Below are 19,984 nucleotides of genomic sequence, written 5' to 3' on the forward strand. Positions count from 1 at the left end.
TGACCAAAACACATACAACACTGTCTTTGAATATTACCCTAAGGATTACCTTACCAGATAAAACTGAAATCAAATACATCTACAGTAATCACTATACTAGGGTTCTCAGAACTGTATTTTATGTAGACTATTCAAGAAACAGTTCTACCAGTTATGAAACAGCAGTGACTATGAAAATCATTTTCAACCAAATTTTTAAGACAAGTTGTTAAAATAAATACAAAATCATTTTCCTGCAAAATACCTTTTTTCACCAAATTAGTCCCCTCCCAAAAGTTATGCTATATAAACTATGCCTCTCTCTGGTCAAAGACCTTAAAAAATGGCATGTAATGACTATATTTAAACTAAAATTAAGGTGGGGAAATACAATTTTATATAATAAATTCAAAGAAAAAAATGTTCTGAAAAAAATTTTTCAGTGATGCAATAGAGCTGAAGTTATTTCTTTAGCTCTGAAGGCTCAGTGTAAACAGAGCATAAGGCCTTATGCAGAAAACAATTATCCATAAATATAAGTAAAAGAATAGATTTTTAAACATTAAAGTACAAACGCACTAATCTAGACTAGGGATCTGCAAATTTCTTCCATGAAGAGTCAGACAGTAATTACATTAGGCTTTACAGTTTCTGTCACAACTATTCAACTCTGCCCCTGCAACATGAAAGCAACTATAAACAATTTGTAAACGAATGATCAGGGCTATGTTCCAGTCAAACAAAAACAAGCTGCAGCCTGTTGACCATTGATCCAGACCTTAATTTTTTTAAAGGAAAAACATAACCAGCATCACTGCTGCTGCTAAGTCGCTTCAGTCGTGTCCAACTCTGTGCAACCCCACAGACGGCAGCCCACCAGGCTCCCCCGTCCCTGGGATTCTCCAGGCAAGAACACTGGAGTGGGGTGCCATTTCCTCCTCCAATGCATGAAAGTGAAAAGTGAAAGTGAAGTCGCTCAGTCGTGTCCGACTCTTAGTAATCCCATGGACTTCAGCCTACCAGGCTCCTCCATCCATGGGATTTTCCAGGCAAGAGTACTGGAGTGGATTGCCACTGCCTTCTCTGAACCAGCATCACTACCACTGCTTTAAAGATTGCTAAGCAGAAAGTAAAGATCCCTTTATTCATGAAATTAGCTTTACTAAGTGTTACATGGATTTACTTTTAAACTTACTTTTCTAACTAAATTTTCCATGGGAACCTCAAACTTCAGAATAATAAAATAACTGTTGAATTTGCACTGGAAGATCTGCAGACTGCCAGTCCAAAAGAAAACTTACTTGTAACAAAAGTTTCAATTGGAGCATAAATTTTTTTTTTTGGCCATGCTGCAGAGGCTTGTGGGATTTTAGTTTCCCAACCAAAGACTGAACTCAGGCCCCTTGGCAGTGAGAGCATGGAGTTCTAACCATTGGACTGCCAGGGAATTCCCTGGAGCATAAATATTTTTTAATGTATAACTTTAAAAGTAAGATTTCTTTGCCATACACAAACTACAGCCGTAAGTCACATTCCTATAGCATTTCATTAACTGCAAACACAATGCAAAAGTTTTTAAAATATCATCATCAGTGTTTATTACACTGGCTATAAAAAATTCACTCCCTATAAATCTATGATATAATTCATTTACAACTATGAATGGTACCACCTTCTCCACTTATCAAATCGATTATATAATTCACTTTATTGAATTATAAATTCAATATTTTATATAATTTTATTGTATATAAAGAATGTAATTCATTCTCCCTACAAATCTATAATTCATTTACAACTATGAATGGTACCACATTCTCTACTTATCTTTGTATCCAGTAACCCCTAAAATTGTAATGCAGCTTAGGAAACTGCATTAAGTAAATAATTTTTCTTCCTCACAACTATTTCTGGTGGCTGAAATACAATGTGTCTTAGGAAAGACAGAGCTCTGGATTCTAGACATAAATTACTGCACTTAATGAAACATTCACATTCATTTATAAACACTTACATACATTTTTACTAGCTTTCCTTATTAGTTGCGTATTACTTTGCTAAAAAAGATAAAAAATATTTTTTAAAACTGGGGGATTTTTTGTTAATATTTTAAAAATGCTAATACACAAAATACTTGGCATGCTAGGTATTCACTCTGACGATCACTCTAGAAATGACTAGAAAAATTTTAAGTAGTTTCTATTTTTAAAAATCAGAGAAAAAAATCAAAGCTATTTCTACACAAAGAAAATATCCCTCTTTATAGTAGGCCATAAATGTTATACAGCATCTACACTGTTATAACAGACATTTCGATATTCAAATTTTAAGACTTACCGAAAAGGTCCTGTTCTGTTAGCAGATCGAGAATCCCCCCACATCTCTTTCTATGTCAAGAGGGCCCAATAAGTAGATCCTTTTGCTACCAAACTCTGGTTATAGCAGTACCTGTACAAAACAAACCACAATAAATGAGTATGTGGGTACATGAAGTAAAGACTAAACCAATTTCCTCCTGTTTGACTTATCAGGGACATCAGCAAGAATATTTTTAGAAGTCACTTTTATACGTTTATATATTAATTTACAGCAACAAAAACACATTTTAAATTTTTAAAAGGGCACCATCAATCTCTCAAAGTACTAAGAATGCTTCATAAAACATTTATTAAATTTTCCAGCACCCATTCTATATGCTTTTTGGAAACAGCACCTTACCATGTTTATTTACTACCCTCAGTCCACGTGGCTGATCCTACACTATTCAGCCTGGCCAATCAGTAGTCTATTACCACAGCGATTGCTCTGAAGATGAGCACGTAACCTATGACTAAGAAGGCCTCATAAGACCTGCACTCCAGCTACCGAAAGAGGCAAACTTTTTTTTGGTCACACGGCACAGCCTGTGGCATACCAGTTCCTCATCTGAACCCTGGCCCAGGCAGTGAAGAGCCAAGTCCTGATCACTGGACCACCAGGGAATTCCCAAAAGGAGGCAAACTTTTATAACCTTGGATTTGGCAAAGGTCTCTTACCATGACAACAAAAGAAAAAACAGATAAAGTAGACTTGATCAAAACTGAAAACTTTTCTGCATCAGAGTACCCTATCGAGAGAGTGAAAACACAACCCACGTCAGCAAAAATAGCACACTATGAAATTCCAAAGCCTTCTTCCTCCACAGAAACATTAAAAAATAAGCAGTCTGAACCAACTTTGTCCAGCATTTAGAAAAGTCAAAGCTTTACGATGACCAAATGAATGCTCAATGAAGAAAAAGTCATCCTCAAAATAATCAGAAAGTTTTGGGTGATCCCTGACCCACCCCTCTCCCCAGCATGGCAGTGGTTTTTGTCTTGAAGCAGTGGCAGCCCACTTTCCCAGCTCCCTCCCCTAAACCAAAGGGAAAAGTGATTTGTAAATAACTATGTACTTCTGTTCTAGTAATGTTCTGTCCTGTATGGGGGAGAGGCTAAAGGACTGATGCAAGGTACTTTCCTCTGTTTTACCTAACAGAACTCTGGGGGAAAAAGTGGCAGGCACTGCTAATAAAACTAAAAAAGCAGACTATAGACTCACAGATAAGGGAGAAGTTGCAGGGAAAATACTGTGAGAAGTTAGACGTTTCCAAGGCAATACATATGTGAAAAAATTTAGAATGTCACAAGCATACTCAGGCAAGACACATGAGTTCACCTGGACTTACAGCCTAGTTTTACTCACCACAGGGCCCCTTCTGCTTATTGCTGTGCTGCATCTACTGGGGGTAGGATCTAGGCAGTGGAGGTAGCAGACCTTGTCTGCAGGTTCTGATCTTGGTGGTGGTAGTAAATAGGCAAATGAGAGTTTTGACGGTTGAAGTGAAAAGTAACTCCACATGAAGAGTGGTTGAACAGAGGTCATTCTCTGATAGACAACAAGCATCACGTTAAGCTATGGACTACAATCCAGTGACGCCCTTCTCATGGATTCCTTTAACTTTCAGCTTTATAAGCACACTCCCCCAGAACATAAAGAAGGACTCTGGTTTCTTGGAAACCAACCAGTGGGTTTGGGAAAGCCTCCCCATTGTAGGTCAGCAGCCTTTAAGGTTAGAACCATGATGTCAGATGACTCTTTTCGAGCTTCCTCTGCCTTTGATTCATGATCAATAAAAAATTCTTGGCAAACACTTTGATTCGAGTCCATCCTGCACAGGTCCAAGAAATCGACCTCTAGCAGCATAATATCAAAACCTGGGGCCATCCCTCTTAAATCATGACCTAAGTTCCAAACGCCAACAAAGCAGAACTGGGGGTCCCATTCCATTAGTTTTAGCTGTGGTCTACAGCAGGCCTGTTTCTGCTTTAAGCACTCTAATTTTTCCAAAGTAAATGCTTTGGGGCAAACAGGACACTCAGCTATAGCATCAAGGGGTCACGACAGGCAGGAATTGGTGGGAGCATCTACCCAACTAAGATCCAACTATGAGTTTTTAAACAGCAGCAACTTTAATGTGCTCTTTTGGAGCTAGAATTAGTGGCTACTGGAAGCACCCTTGCCCCCATCCCCTCCAAATTCTCATTAAAAAAAAAAAAATTAAATGTATTCGTTTCAGTTATAGGGCCTTGAAAAGACTGCTCCTCAACTGTGATAGTGGTTTTTCAGGCTTCCTCTCCAGAACCATGCTTTGCCTACCATCATACCACATTCAAAAGTTAAAATTGAAAGTGGATCTACATAAATGTAGAAGCTAAACTATAATGCTTCTAAAAGAAAACATAGGGAATTCCCTGGCAGTCCAATGGTTAAGACTTGGCACTTTCACTGAGGTAGCTAGCCCAAGGTCAATCCCTGATTGAGGAACAAAGATGTTAAAAGCCAAATGGCCAAGCAAAAAAAAAACAACAACCACCACTGAGATGGTATCAGCAAAGACTTCTATAAAGGAACCAGAAAGCATTAACCATAAAGAAAATATAAAAGTTAAAATCTGTTCTTCAAAAGACACTGAAAAATGAATAGGTAAACTACAGAACAGGGAGTAAATATTTGTAACACATGTCTGACAAATGCTCTGTATTATTAGTCATTAAGAAAACAGATTAAAACCACCGATACACACCCAGTAGAACAGCTAAAATTAAAAAGACTTCCAAAATCAAATATACAAGGATTTCCAGCAATCAGAACTCATACACTACTCAAAAGACGGCAAAATGGTACAACCAATTTAGAAACTGGTCTGAGAAATACTACTTATGACCCAGCAATTGAACTTCTAAGTATCTGCTTAAGATACACGAAAACAAAAGACCGGTAGAAAAATGTTCACAACAACTTTACTCACAATAGCTTTAAAAAAAAGAGAGAGAACAACCCAAATATTCTTCATTGGGCGATGACATAAATGCTGTTTGGTGTCCGAAAGGGGATCCTCCCTAGGGTAGTGTATTTCACTTAGATATCAAATGAAAAGGTGACTTTTTGGTAAAATGAGAGAAGCATTAGTAAGAAAGCAAAGTGAAAGTCACTCAGTTGTGTCTGACTCTTTTCAACCCCATGGACTATATAGTCTGTGGAATTCTCCAGGCCAGAATATTGGAGTGGGTAGCCTTTCCCTCCTCCAGGGAATATTCCCAACCCAGGAATCAAACCAGGGTCTCCTGCATTGCAGGTGGATTCTTTACCAACTGAGCTACCAGAGAATCCCCCATTAAGGGGAGGTGGAAATGAAGAATCAATAAAAACCTATTTAAAAAAAATTATTCTTAAAATTGTGAAATACATTTAAGTTTACCATTTTACAGTTAAGAGGGATTAAGTACATTTATGGTGTTTTGCAACTTTAATCCCCATCCATCCAAGCTTTTTTCATCTTGTAAAACCAAAACTCTGTACCCATTAAACAGTAACTCCCCACTTCTCTCTTAACCCAGTCCTTGGCAACCACCATTCCACTTTGTCTATATAGTTTTGACTACTCTAAGTACCTCTTAATTCTAGTGGAATTAAACAGTATTTCTTCTTTCATGACTGGCTTTTCTCACCTGGCATAATGTCTTCAAGGTTCATACATATTATAGCATCTATCGGAATTTCATTTCTTTTTAAGGCTGAATAATAATTCCAGTGTACACATATTATATTTTACCTACTTTTCCACTGATATTTGGACTCTCCCATCTTTTGGATAATGTTAACAATGAGCTGCTGCTGCTGCTGCTGCTAAGTCGCTTCAGTCGTGTTCGACTCTGTGCGACCCCACAGACGGCAACCCACCAGGCCCCGCCGTCCCTGGGATTCTCCAGGCAAGAACACTGGAGTGGGTTGCCATTTCCTCCTCCAATGCGTGAAAGTGAAGTCGCTCAGTTGTGTCTGACTCTTAGCGACCCCATGGACTGCAGCCTACCAGGCTCCTCCATCCATGGGATTTTCCAGGCAAGAGTACTGGAGTGGGGTGCCATTGCCTTCTCCTAACAATAAGCATGCACATACAAATATCTGAGATCAGTTCTTCTGGAGATATATACACTCACAAGTAGAACTGGTGGATCATATGGCAATTCTAGTTTTAATTTTCAAGGAACCACCATACTGTTTTCCACAGCAGCTACATCATTTTACCTTCCCACCAACAGTGCGTAAATGGTTCTGTTATGGACTGAATTGTGCCCCCCACAGCTTCAAGCCCTAACTCCCAATGTGACTGTATTTGGAGACGTGGCCTTTGAGGAGGTAATTAAGGTTGACAGAGGCCACAAGGGTGGGGCCCCAATTCAACAGGACTGGTGTCAGTGGAAGAGACACCAAAAAATGCATGCACAGGACAGGGAAAAGCTAATGTGAGGACATGGCCAGGAGAGGGCCGTCTGCAAGTCAAGGAGAGAGGCCCCACCAAAACCTAACCCTACTCATGCCCTGATCTTAGACGTCAGTCTCCAAACTGCAGGAAAATAATTTTCCGTTGTTTAAGCCACCTAGTCTGGTATTTTGTTATGGCAACCCTAGCAGAATGATACAAGTTCCAGTTCATCCACATCCTCACCAACACTTACTACTCTGTTTTTTTGTATTTTAGTAACAGCCATTCTGGAGAAGGAAATGGCAACCCACTCCAGTATTCTTGCCTGGAGAATCCCATGGACGGAGGAGCCTGGCGGGTTACAGTCCATGGGGTCACAAAAGTCGGACGCGACTCAACTGAACTGAACTGAACAGCCATTCTAATGGGTGTGAAGTGGTATCTCACTGTGGTTTTGATTTGCATTTCCCTTATCATTAATGATGCTGAGCATCTTTTCACGTACTTATTAGCCATTTTACATCCTCTTTGGGAGAAATGTCTATTCAAGTCCTTTGCCTATTTTTTGATACAGGTTATTCGTTGCTGTTGTTGAGTTTAGGAGTTTTCTACATATTCTAATTATTAATCCCTTACCAGGCATGTGATTTGCAAGTATCTTCTCCCATTTTGTGAGTTGCCTTTTACCTTGTTGACAGTATTCTTTGAACACAGAAGTTTTTAATTTTAATGAAGTCCAATTTGCCTATTTTTCCTTTTGCTAACTGTGCCCTTGGTGTCATATCCTTTAAAAGATCATTATCAAATCCAACATATAAAGCTTTCCCCTTCAGTTTTCTTCTAAGAGTTTTAGAGTTACAGCTCTTACATTCAACAGCAACATCCATTCTTAAGAACAGCATTTGTTGAAGGCAAAGTTCTGCATATTGATTTGTTTAAAAATACACAAGCCCACAATCTTCCTGGAATGTTTTTGTGTACGAAGATTAAAGACTAGTCTGAAGACTCTACCCTTACCTTGTTCTATCACTATCATTTAACTATTATTTTTTTTGAATATTTGGCTGCATCAGGTCTTAGTTGCAGCACAGGCTCAGTTGCTCTGTGGAATGTGGGGTCTTAGTTCCCTGACCAGGAACTGAATCCACGTCCCCGGCAGTGCAAGGCAGATTCAAAACCACTGCTACTGACACAGTAGCAAAGTCCCTTAACTCCTTTTTTGACCTATATTATCACTCTCAGTCAGTTCAGTCGCTCAGTCGTGTCCGACTCTTTGCAACCCCATGAATCGCAGCACGCCAGGCCTCCCTGTCCATCACCAACTCCCGGAGTTCACTCAAACTCACGCCCATTGAGTCGGTGATGCCATCCAGCCATCTCATCCTCTGTCGTCCCCTTCTCCTCCTGCCCCCAACCCCTCCCAGCATCGGAGTCTTTTCCAATGAGTCAACTCTTCGCATGAAGTGGCCAAAGGACTGGAGTTTCAGCTTTAGCATCATTCCTTCCAAAGAAATCCCAGGGCTGATCTCCTTCAGAATGGACTGGTTGGATCTCCTTGCAGTCCAAGGGACTCTCAAGAGTCTTCTCCAACACCACAGTTCAAAAGCATCAATTCTTCCGCGCTCAGCTTTCTTCACAGTCCAACTCTCACATCCATACATGACTACTGGAAAAACCATAGTTTTGACTAGACGGACCTTTGTTGGCAAAGTAATGTCTCTACTTTATAATATGCTATCTGCTTTTGTTCATAAGCATACTCCAGTCTCTCTCATATAAAAACACCCCCCCCAATACAAAACCTTTAAACATCAGTTGACTAAATAAATGAATGTCCACCAAATATGCTAACTAGGCTCTATTACATTCCCTAGCACTGTTCATGATGCTGTCCCTGGGTGCTATGGACTATACTGAATGTGTGTGTCTCTTCAAAATTCATGTTTAAGTCCTAATCTCTGACTTGATGGTAACTGAAGATAGGGCCTTTAGGAGGTACTTAGGTCATGAGGGTAGAGCCCTTAGGAAAGGGGTTAATGCTCTTCTAAGAAGGAATAAAAGAGAGTGCTCTCTCTCTGTACCATGTGAGGATACAGCAAGAAAGCAGCTGTCTGCAAACCAAAAGGATCTCACCAGGAACCAAACTATCTGGCACCTTAATCTGAAACTGCCCTGTCTCTGGAACTGTGAGAAATAAAGTTGTTATTAAGTCACACAATCTACGGTGTTTTGTTTTAGCAGTCCAAGCTAAGACACTGGCCAATCTTGTCCATTCCCAATTTAATCACTATCACTACCATCTCTACGATTATAATTTCCACATCTCCATCACTAGCTTAGACTTTCCCATGAAATCCAAATGTCTGCCAGAAATGGCCACTTGGCCATCCTACAGGGATCTCAAGCTCATGCATAAATTAGACTTCACTACTGTTAGGACATTTAAACACTTCATTAGAGCCACTTTTTCTTATGAAGAGAAATTTTCCAGATTTTAAATATTCTTATATCCTCACCCCTTACATCAGCAAATTACAGTCAGGTTCCTAGTTTAAAAGTGAATTTTATAAGATAGCAAAGTAAGTTTTATAAGATAGCACAGTGTGGCGGTGAAGGGACAGGAGTGCAGTCTCTGGACCTACTGTGCTGGTGGGGTTCACAGCTCGACTGCTGGAAGGGAAATCATGGCTCGGCCACAAGGTACGTCCTTGAGCAAGTGATTTAACTTAATGCCAAATCCGGAATAAAGATAATGTCTACTTCATAGTTATCAGGATAAAATGACAATGCAAATTCACTAGAGCAGTGCCTGATAAATAAATTGCTCAGTAAATGTTAGTACTATTTTAAGAGTTTATTTCAAAAATCATTGGGGCTTAGAATGTTCCCACTGATGCAGACTCATTTGGCTAAATGACTGATATTAAGGTTTGATTTGCCATAGATTTAAATGCAGACATTTTCCATAAATAAAATCATCAGTTCCAAGATTTTGTCAACTATATATTTAAAGCACACATGCAATATATTATGCCAGAAAATACATCCTTTGCAGCCATCTAGACAGAAGTGTTAAGATGTCAACTTATAAATGGACAAAGTGGCAAACAATTTTTTCAAAATTTTAGGAGTGAAAAATTTTTAATCCTTTTAGATGGTTCAAGAGAATTTCAAGACCACTGGCCTAAGTGAATGTGTTTTAAAGTCAGACTGCCTGGGTTTGAATTCAAACTCTGGCTTTTGGGAATTCCCAGATGGCCCAATGGTTAGGACTCTATGCTTCCAATACTGAGACTATAGCTTCAATCCCTGGTCAGGTAACTAAGATTCCGCATGCCTCTCAGCACAGTCGAGGGGGGAAAAAAAGGAAGAAAAAATTCCAGCTATGTATCTTTGGTAAGTTATATTTAAATTCTATATGCCTCAATGCTCTCCTCCTACACAACGGGAATAATAGTGGTACCTACTTCATATGATTACTATAAGGAGTAAATGAGATCGTGCATAAGAAGTATATTGATAGCAACATTATTATTATGAATAATAGCCAAACACTGAAAAGAATCCAAATGTCCATCAACAGGCAGATGGATAAACAAATGTGATATACTCCTAAAAGGAAATGCAACATGGAAGAACCTCAAAAAAATTACAAGTAAAAGAAGCCAGATATCCCAATTGTATGAAGTTACATAAAAACATAAAACTACAGAGGCAGAAAGCAGATTAGTGGATGCCAGGACTTGCAGTTAGAGTGGGGAGTGGAGATTAACAACAAACAGAAACTAGGGAATGTTTTGAGGTGTTGGAAACATTCTAAATCTGAATTATGGTGATGACTGCATCAAACTGAACAGCTACAGTCAGTGAATTTTATGATATATAAGTCATGCCTCCAAAAATTTTTTTGAAAAATTTTAAAGCAACAATGTACTAAATATTATTATTACTGCTACTATGCTCAGGTGTTTAAAATCACAGTCACATTAAGCTGGAAAGGACCTTTCTGAGTATGTCTACCTCTATTCTCTGAAACAATAATAAAGGCAAGAATAGTTAAGTACTGACTCTGCCACAGTTATGCATTTTACATGGGTTCTCTCATTTAATAATCACAGGTCCTCCATGGGGTAAATTTTGTTATAATCCCCACTTCACAGACTCCGAAAATGAGACTTAAATAGTTTGAGAGGCTTGTCCCAAAACAATATAACTAATATGAGGAAAAGCAAACTCAAGACCATCTGATTTCAAAGTCCATCCTAAAATTCATATGAAATTTCATAGGTCTCTGAATAGCCTTGAAAAAGAACATAACTGGAGGACACTCACTTCCCAATTTCAAACTTACTATAAATTTACAGTAATCAAAACAGTGTGGTATTGGTGTAAGGACATAAAGAACAATGAACTAGAGATCCCAGAAATAAACTCCCACATACATGGTCAAGTTATTTTCAACAAGGGTCCCAAGACCATTCAAAGGAGAAAAGACAGCCTTTTCAACAACTGCTCATAGGGAAACTGGAAATCCACATGCAAAAGAATGAAGTGCGACCCCTGCCCACCACCATACACAAAAGCTATCCCAAATAGGGTTTAAAGACCTAAACCTAAAATTTAAAACTCTAAAACTCAGAAGAAAACAAACCAGAAGCTTCAGGCATTGGATTTGGCAGTGATCCCTTGGATACGACATCAAAAGCAGAGTCAACAAAAAAAATACACAAACTGGAATTCATCAAAATTAGAAATGTCTATGTTTCAAAGAACACCATTAAGAGAATAAAAAGGCAACTCATGAATGGGAGAAAATATTTGCAAACCACATATCTGATAAGGGATTAATATCCAGAATATACAGAAAACTAAAACTCAACAAAAGACAACCTGATTCAAAAATGAGGAAAGGACTTGAATACACATTTCTTCAAAGACACACAAATGGCCAATAAACACATAAAAAGACTCTCAACATCATTAACAATTAGAGAAATGTAAATCAAAATTACAAGATAACCACTTTATACCCATTAAGATGGCTATTAAAACAAAACCAAATGAACCTAACAGAAGCTAGTGAGGATGTGAAGAGATGTGAACCCTGTGCATTGCTGTCAGGCATGTACAGTGTATGCAGCCACTGTGTAAAGCATACAGCAGTTCCTCAAAAATTTAGGACAGAATTACCACACGATCCAACAATTCCAATTCTTTTGGGTATAAACCCAAAAGAAATGAGAGCAGAGACTTAAGTAGATATGTGCACCCCTCCATGTTCATTGCTGCATTATTTACAACAGCTAAAAGGTGGAAGGTGGAAACAACCCAGTACCTATCAACAGATGAGAAAACCATGTAATATATACACACAATGAAATACCATTCAGCCTCAGAAAGGAATGCAATTCCGATAGATATAACATGGATGAGCCTTGGAGATATCCTGCTAAGTAAAATAAGCCAGTCATGAAAGGACAAATATTGTATAATTTATGGTTCTATGTATATGGGGTACTTCAGTTCAGTCCAGTCGCTCAGTCGTGTCCGACTCTTCGTGACCCCATGAATCGCAGCACGCTAAGCCTCCCTGTTCATCACCATCTCCCAAAGTTCACTCAAACTCATGTCCATCGAGTCAGTGATGCCATCCAGCCATCTCATCCTCTGTCATCCCCTTTTCCTCCTGCCCCCAATCTCTCCCAGCATCAGAGTCTTTTCCAATGAGTCAACTCTTCGCATGAGGTGGCCAAAGTATTGGAGTTTCAGCTTTAGCATCATTCCTTCCAAAGAACATCCAGGACTGATCTCCTTTAGAATGGACTGGTTGGATCTCCTTGCAGTCCAAGGGACTCTCAACAGTCTTCTCCAACACCACAGTTCAAAAGCATCGATTCTTCGGCACTCAGCTTTCTTCACAGTCCAACTCTCACATCCATACATGACTACTGGAAAAACCATAGCCTTGACTAGACGGACCTTTGTCGGCAAAGTAATGTCTCTGCTTTTAAATGTGCTATCTAGGTTGGTCATAACTTTCCTTCTAAGGAGTAAGCGTCTTTTAATTTCCTGGCTGCAATCACCATCTGCAGTGATTTTGGAGCCCCCAAAAATAAAAGTCTGACACTGTTTCCACTGTTTCCCCATCTATTTCCCATGAAGTGATGGGATCAGATGCCATGATCTTAGTTTTCTGAATGTTGAGTTTTAAGCCAACTTTTTCACTCTCCACTTTCACTTTCATCAAGAGGCTTTTTAGCTCCTCTTCACTTTCTGCCATAAGAGTGGTATCTTCTGCATATCTGAGGTTATTGATATTTCTCCCGGCAATCTTGATTCCAGCTTGTGCTTCTTCCAGCCCAGCGTTTCTCATGATGTACTCTGCATATAGGTTCAATAAGGAGGGTGACAATAAACAGCCTTGATGTACGCCTTTTCCTATTTGGAACCAGTCTGTTGTTCCATGTCCAGTTCTAGCTGTTGCTTCCTGACCTGTATATAGGTTTCTCAAGAGGCAGGTCAGGTGGTCTGGTATTCCCATCTCTTTCAGAATTTTCCACAGTTTATTGTGATCCACACAGTCAAAGGCTTTGGCATAGTCAATAAAGCAGAAACAGATGTTTTTCTGGAACTCTTGCTTTTTCCATGATCCACCGGACGTTGGCAATTTGATCTCTGGTTCCTCTGCCTTTCCTAAAACCAGCTTGAACATCTGGAAGTTCACGGTTCACGTATTGCTGAAGCCTGGCTTGGAGAATTTTGAGCATTACTTTACTAGCATGTGAGATGAGTGCAATTGTGCGGTAGTTTGAGCGTTCTTTGGCATTGCCTTTCTTTGGGATTGGAATGAAACTGACCTTTTCCAGTCCTGTGGCCACTGCTGAGTTTTCCAAATTTGCTGGCATATTGAGTGCAGCACTTTCACAGCATCATCTTTCAGGATTTGGAATAGCTCAACTGGAATTCCATCACCTCCACTAGCTTTGTTCATAGTGATGCTTCCTAAGGCCCACTTGACTTCACGTTCCAGGATGTCTGGCTCTAGGTCAGTGATCACACCATCATGATTATCTGCGTCATGAAGATCCTTTTTGTACAGTTCTTCTGTGTATTCTTGCCACCTCTTCTTAATATCTTCTGCTTCTGTTAGGTCCATACCATTTCTGGTCCTTTATCGAGTCCATCTTCGCATGAAATGTTCCTTTGGTATCTCTGATTTTCTTGAAGAGATTTCTAGTCTTTCCCATTCTGTTGTTTTCCTCTAATTCTTTGCATTGATCGCTGAGGAAGGCTTCCTTATCTCTCCTTGCTATTCTTTGGTACTCTGCGTTCAGATGCTTATATCTTTCCTTTTCTCCTTTGCTTTTCGCTTCTTAGGACAGGCGAATTCAGAGAGACGGAAAGTAGGATGGTGGTTGCCAGGGGAAGGGGTGGGGAGAATGAGAAGCTATTGTTTAATGGGCACAGAGGTTCAGTCTGAGAAGACGAAAACATTCTGAAGCTGTATGGTAATGATGGTTGCACAACAATGTGAAGGTACTTAATACCACTGACATGAACATTTTAAAATGGTCAAAATGGCTAAGAAAAAGGGAGGCAGAAGGAAGAGATGGAGGGACTACTTCACACCCATTCAGGTGGTTACTGTACAAAAAAACTCAGAAAGTAACAAGTGTTGGGATGTGGAGAAATCGGACCCCTTGCGTATTACTGGTGGGAACATAAAATGATGCAACTGCTGTGGAATACAGTATGGTGGGTACTCAAAAAGCTATACACAGAATTATCTTATGACCCAATTCTGGGCATATACACAAAGATACTGAAAGCAGGGGCATGAAGAGATATTTGTATACCCATGTTCACAGCAGCATTATTTACAATCGCCAACGGTGGAAACCCAACTGTCCAGCAAGTGAACAGGTAAGTAAAATGTAGCTTATACATAGCAACTGAGTATTGTTCAGCCTTAAAAGGGAATGTAGATGTCAATTACATCTCAATTTTTTTTAATTACAAAAAAAAGGAATGAAGTTTGGATACACACTACAACATGAATGAACCTTAAAAACATTATTTTACCTGAAAAAAGTCAGACATGAAAGGATAATTATTGTATGATTCCACTTACATAGGGTACCCAGAACAGGCAAATTCAGAGAGACAGAATACAGATTAGAGGTTACCAGGAACTAGAGGGAAGGAGTAAGGGAGTTACCTGCTTAATGGTTAGAGTTTCTGTTTAAGGTGATGAAAAAGTTTTAGAAATAGATGTGGTGATGGTTTCATTACATTGTGAATGTAATTCATGCACTGAATTATATGTGAATTTTACATACAGAAATGGCTTAAATGGAAAATTTCATTACAATATATGCAACAAAATATATTTATCACAACTTTGTAAAAAAAAAAAAAAAAGTACTGTAATACATGAAAAAACATCGAATTAGACACCTTAAATGGGTGAAATGTATGGTGTGTGAATTTTATCTCAACAAAACATTTTTTAATTTTTTGGCTGCACCACATGGCATGTGGACTCTCAGTTCCCAGACCAGGGATGGAACCTGCACCCCCTGCACTGGAAGCATAGAGTCCTAACCACTGAACTGCCAGGGAAGTGACAAAAATTTTTTTTAAAGTAACAGTGGCGGCTAACACTCAGTGAACACTTTCCTCACACCAGGCACCGTCCTAAAAGGATTACGTAAACCTCACAACAACCTTCAAAGTGGCTGCATTTCTTAACCTCATTTCACACATGAGAAAACTGAAGTTAGGTAATTTATCCAATGTTGCTCAGTTAATGGAGGAGTCAACAGTTCAAATCCTATCAATTTCTAGAGCTCCTACAGTTCCTATCACAGTGTGATAGGAAGGTTATAAAAGGTACCCAACAGATGCCCCCTAAGTGAGTGAAATGAACAACTACTGTGGAAGTCTAGCAGAAAGTCTATTCTAAGCAAGATGACTCCATGATTTATGATCTTTAAAAATTTCAGAATTTTCCAACAGTTTTTTAATCTTTTACAATTTTGAGTTAGATTATTAACACATTATTTTATGTATTTAAACACTGGCAGAAGAGTATAACCTTGCCCATGTATCTTCAATAAGACAGGAGCATTCACTTTGTAACCTCTCCATTGACAATTCTCCTATGAAAGGCTACAAAAAACTAGGCTCCCAAAGGCAACAAAAGTAAACCCAATTCTGGTAACAATTAAATGAAGAGGAATGCTACAGATGTCCAAAAACAGCCTATCCTAAACAGCCTGTTCTATAGGCTAGGTACCTGGTTAGATACTAATTAACCAGGCAAGGTTCAGGTGCAATTTTTGTGTGTTTCACTAAAATGGTAACATACCATTAGACACTGCTTGTCCTACCCTCACTTATCAGTTCTTGAAACCTCTCCCTATAGTCCTCACAAGTCTGCTGATGTTGACATTATTAAACCATTCACAGTGGCGGCACTACTCAACAGGAAGTTGAAAGCTAACAAACCGAGGGCAGGATCCAGAGTTCAGAAAAATGAACCAGGGTGACCGGGAGCATCAGAGTCTACTAAACTCCACCTAGATCCCGCAACTCTGATGTTCACAAGCATACCTGGAATGTGCAAAAAATACAATTACCCTTACAGTTTACCCTACAAAACAAGACCCTTTCCTTTATTAAAAAAAAAAAAAAATGCACGCCCAGAGTTAAGCCCGGTAGCACAAGATCAATTCTAAAGTTAAGAGAAAAACAGACTTACTGATACACTACTAAAAGGAATCTAAAGAGTGCATAATACGAGGAAATAACCCTGTCCTCCCACATTCGCCCAACTGGCACAGGACCCACCAGACCACTCCCCGGGATCCAGGTTCTACAGCCCGGCGCGCTGGACTCCGCGCTCTCGCGCCCTGTTGTCCGGCCGAGCCCACTCCGGTCTGTCCAGGTCTGAGGGCGAAGCTACGTGCTAAGCACAAGAAAAACTCCCTTTCGAGCGATGCCTCACAACTGGATCAGATTCCTGCAAATGCAGGGGGAAAAAAGGAGGAAGAAAGGGCCGCCTGCCTGCAGCCCCTCGGACCAAGAGCACCGAACCGCAACCACGCGCCAGCCACGGACCCCCGGCCGCCCCGAGACGGGACCGGTAATTCCACCGCCAGGCCGGGCCCCGCCCCGGGCCCGCGACCGTTCTGGGGCGTTCCTCCCGTGGGCGGCGCCTCCCTCACCGCCACTTGACTCTCTTCTTCCTGAGGGAGGCCGCGGCCGCCCCGCGACACCGAAGCCGCAGCTTCCAGGCCGCGCGGGCCCGCGACGTCCAGAGCGGCCTGCCAGGCCGGCTCCTTCCCCGCTGGCTCCCGCACGCCCTCTCTACCACCCCAAGCCCTTACCGAGGCAGCGCGGCCTCCGCGGCCCGCTCCTCCTAATCCTTAGCCGCCGCCACCGACCCAGCGCCGCGGAGACCGGAACTTCCTCCGCGCCGGGCCGCTGCCTCCACAAAGGTGCCGCCGCCTTTAGCGCTCGGCCCGCCGGGAGATGGAGTACACAGCGGCGGGTCGCGCCGACTCCACTCCCGGCGTACCCTGCGCGGGGGCCGGGGGCGGGGCGGGGGTGTGTGCTTGCCTGCGGGGGCGGGGCGTGAGGGGCACGCTATTGCCCACGTCCAATGGGAGGGTGCGCTTCCTTGCCCCGGTCCGCTGGGCCTGCTGGGGGTTGTGGTTTGGCCCTTAGCCCACGGCCGCTCGTCTTCTTTCGCTCTTCCGAGTATGAGCAAAGCGTGCAGTCTGTGGGTGGCTTGGCTTTCTCGAGATTTGCTCCCTGCCAGAGTGCGGACTGGACCCTGGCCTGCCTAGCTTAAAAAGGACTTACTCTCCGTTAATGTGAAGGAAATCTCCACCTAAGCCTTCCGGGGCAGGAGTTTGTGGCCCACATAAGAGCCTGGCTCCCGACCCTCCCAAAGGATAGAGGAGCAGTAATCACACGGTCGTCCTCTTTTCCTTCTGATGAGTTTTCAAATTAGCCATTCCCAGCTCAAGAATATCACTGGTGGGTAGTAGTACTTTGTCCTTCAAAGAGGTAAACATATGAAGGAACTAATTATTTTTGCCTTATGCCCACTCTCTTTGGGCAGTAATAATTGCAACCCTTCATCACAACTCTGCTCCTGGCCTTGTGCTGACCCTTCATTATCTCATTTAATCTTCAGTGCTATTCACAGATACACTGGTGGGTATCATCTGTCTTAAAGGTTTAGTAGCCCTACCTATAAAGGAAATTCCACTCAGTTTCCACGAGGCCTTGCTAGCTCACGAGCCATAAATCTGGCCGAGAGTGACTTATGCGAGGTCACAGAGGAACAGGAAGGTATCTGCAGATCAACAATCTAGTGGAAAACGGGGCAGCACAACTTTCAGTGTGCAGCTCACGTCCAGAATCTCCTCACAGCTAATGTTCTTCAAATGGCCAGCTCCAAGCTTCCAAGTGGATTGTACATTGTTGAAATGCTTGCTGATTCCAGCTACCCAGTATCCTCAAACTGTGTCCCCTCAGGGAAGGTAACCTGATTATAGAGCCTGAATTCAACATCATGGAATCAAAGAAGTCTGCTGCAAGAAAAGCCTATAAATTATTCTAAAATAAAGTAATCCTCATCTGTAGAGAAAAGAGATTGTTGGGTTAAGTAGTCCTTAAAGTTACTTTTCCACTTCTCAGGCATCTTGTCTGGAAGTCATTCATTCAAGAACTTCATGAAGCACCTGCTGTGTGCCAGGCACTGGATCAAGTACTGGAGTTACAGGAGCTTGAACAAAGCTGATAAACTTTGCTGCTCTGGTGGCGATGGGAGTGGGGGTGGCTATGGAAGAGAGGTGACAAACTAAACAAGATACACAGTCTCTGCTCAAAGGAGTTTGGTTTCTGTAAGGAGGGAGATGGAAAGCTGTTGGGAGGCTCTAAACAGAATAACATCGTGATTTCCAGGTAAATAGGATCCCTCTGGCTTCTATGTGGAGAATAGGCTGAAGGTGAAAAGGGCAGAAGCAGGCCAGCTGGCTAGGAGACTGCCTGGAAAGATGGAAGAATGTGGGAAGAGCAATTTTGGCAGGAAGAAGAGGAGCTCAGTTTTCGGTAGGTTGTTTTTGATGCCTAGTAGACAAGATTTGGAGTTGGCAATTGGCTACATTTGCCTAGAGTTCAAATTAAAGGTCAGGGTTAGAGCTGCAAATCTGAGAGGTATCAACATATCACTGGTGCTGGTACCTAAAGCCTTGGGCCTGGATGAGATGGCTTTGCAAATGAAGGAGTGAGTTATAGACTAGACTGGAGCACTAAGAGGTTTCAGGGAAGAGGAAGAACACCTACACAGAACTGTGGGTACTTTGCTTCCCAAACTGGGCCATTATTGGTGGATCTCTCCCTTATCACATAGTACTTTGTCCTTCCAAGAGGTAAACATATGAAGGAACTAATTATTTTTACCTTATGCCCACTCTCCTTGGGCAATAATAATTGCAACCCTTTATCACAACTCTGCTCCTGGCCTGGTGCTGACCCTTCATTATCTCATTTAATCTTCACAGTAACCACATGATATCCCCTTTTATAGTTATGGAAACCAAAGCCCAGAAAGATTAATTTGCTGCAGCTGGAAAGTAGAAGATGGGGGGATTCCAACTCAAGTCAGTCCTACTCCAGGGCTCATGCTGTTGACAACTTTCCCCTTCTCCTTAGGGTGATGATGGAGAGCTTTCAGAGGAAGCATCTGGATTTTTTTTTTTAAACTTACACTGGCCCATAGTACTTGTAAGGCTGTTTATACTATGCTATGCTATGCTAAGTCACTTCAGTCGTGTCCGACTCTGTGCGACCCCATAGATGGCAGCCCACCAGGCTCCCCCGTCCCTGGGATTCTCCAGGCAAGAACACTGGAGTGGGCTGCCATTTCCTTCTCCAATGCATGAAAGTGAAAAGTGAAAGTGAAGTCACTCAGTCGTGTCCGACTCTTAGCAACCCCATGGATTGCAGCCTAACAGGCTCAGGCTCCTCCGTCCGTGGGATTTTCCAAGCAAGAGTACTAGAGTGGGTATACTACCTAAGACCAAAAAGTGTGAACTGTTTAGAAGAGCTGATCCAGAACAGCGCCCTCACCCAGAATGGGGAGTACAACATCCAGTTGCAGAGGTGGGTTGGCTCACTTTCAGCCCCTAAAATTCTCACACAGAT

The 19,984-nt window shown here is 41.5% G+C and overlaps 2 protein-coding genes across 5 annotated transcripts in view; one reads left to right on the top strand and one right to left on the bottom strand.

The window, feature by feature from the left end:
* Positions 1 to 17,228, bottom strand: part of RBM6 (RNA binding motif protein 6) — an 89,479-nt gene extending 72,251 nt beyond the window's left edge. For 2 of the 4 annotated variants that reach the window (XM_002697034.6, XM_010817853.4), the window contains exons 1-2: positions 17,155 to 17,228; positions 2,317 to 2,427 (exon numbers count right to left, since the gene is read on the bottom strand). In XM_002697034.6, coding sequence (XP_002697080.2) covers positions 2,317 to 2,360 — 44 coding nt within the window. In that variant the 5' untranslated portion in view covers positions 2,361 to 2,427; positions 17,155 to 17,228. Of the gene's footprint in view, positions 1 to 2,316; positions 2,428 to 16,615; positions 16,788 to 17,154 lie in introns of those variants that run through there. The other 2 variants (XM_015459644.3, XM_010817854.3) reach the window with 2 other exon arrangements.
* On the top strand, positions 16,764 to 18,429 carry LOC112443477 (basic proline-rich protein-like). The gene is made up of 2 exons (XM_059880094.1): positions 16,764 to 17,265; positions 18,209 to 18,429. Exons 1-2 carry the CDS (start codon positions 16,764 to 16,766, stop codon positions 18,325 to 18,327), a joined length of 621 nt encoding a protein of 206 aa, XP_059736077.1. The 3' UTR covers positions 18,328 to 18,429.
* Positions 18,430 to 19,984: the final 1,555 nt, after the last annotated feature.

The sequence above is a fragment of the Bos taurus genome, chromosome 22 (assembly GCF_002263795.3).
Source record: "Bos taurus isolate L1 Dominette 01449 registration number 42190680 breed Hereford chromosome 22, ARS-UCD2.0, whole genome shotgun sequence".
Classification (NCBI taxonomy): domain Eukaryota; kingdom Metazoa; phylum Chordata; class Mammalia; order Artiodactyla; family Bovidae; genus Bos; species Bos taurus.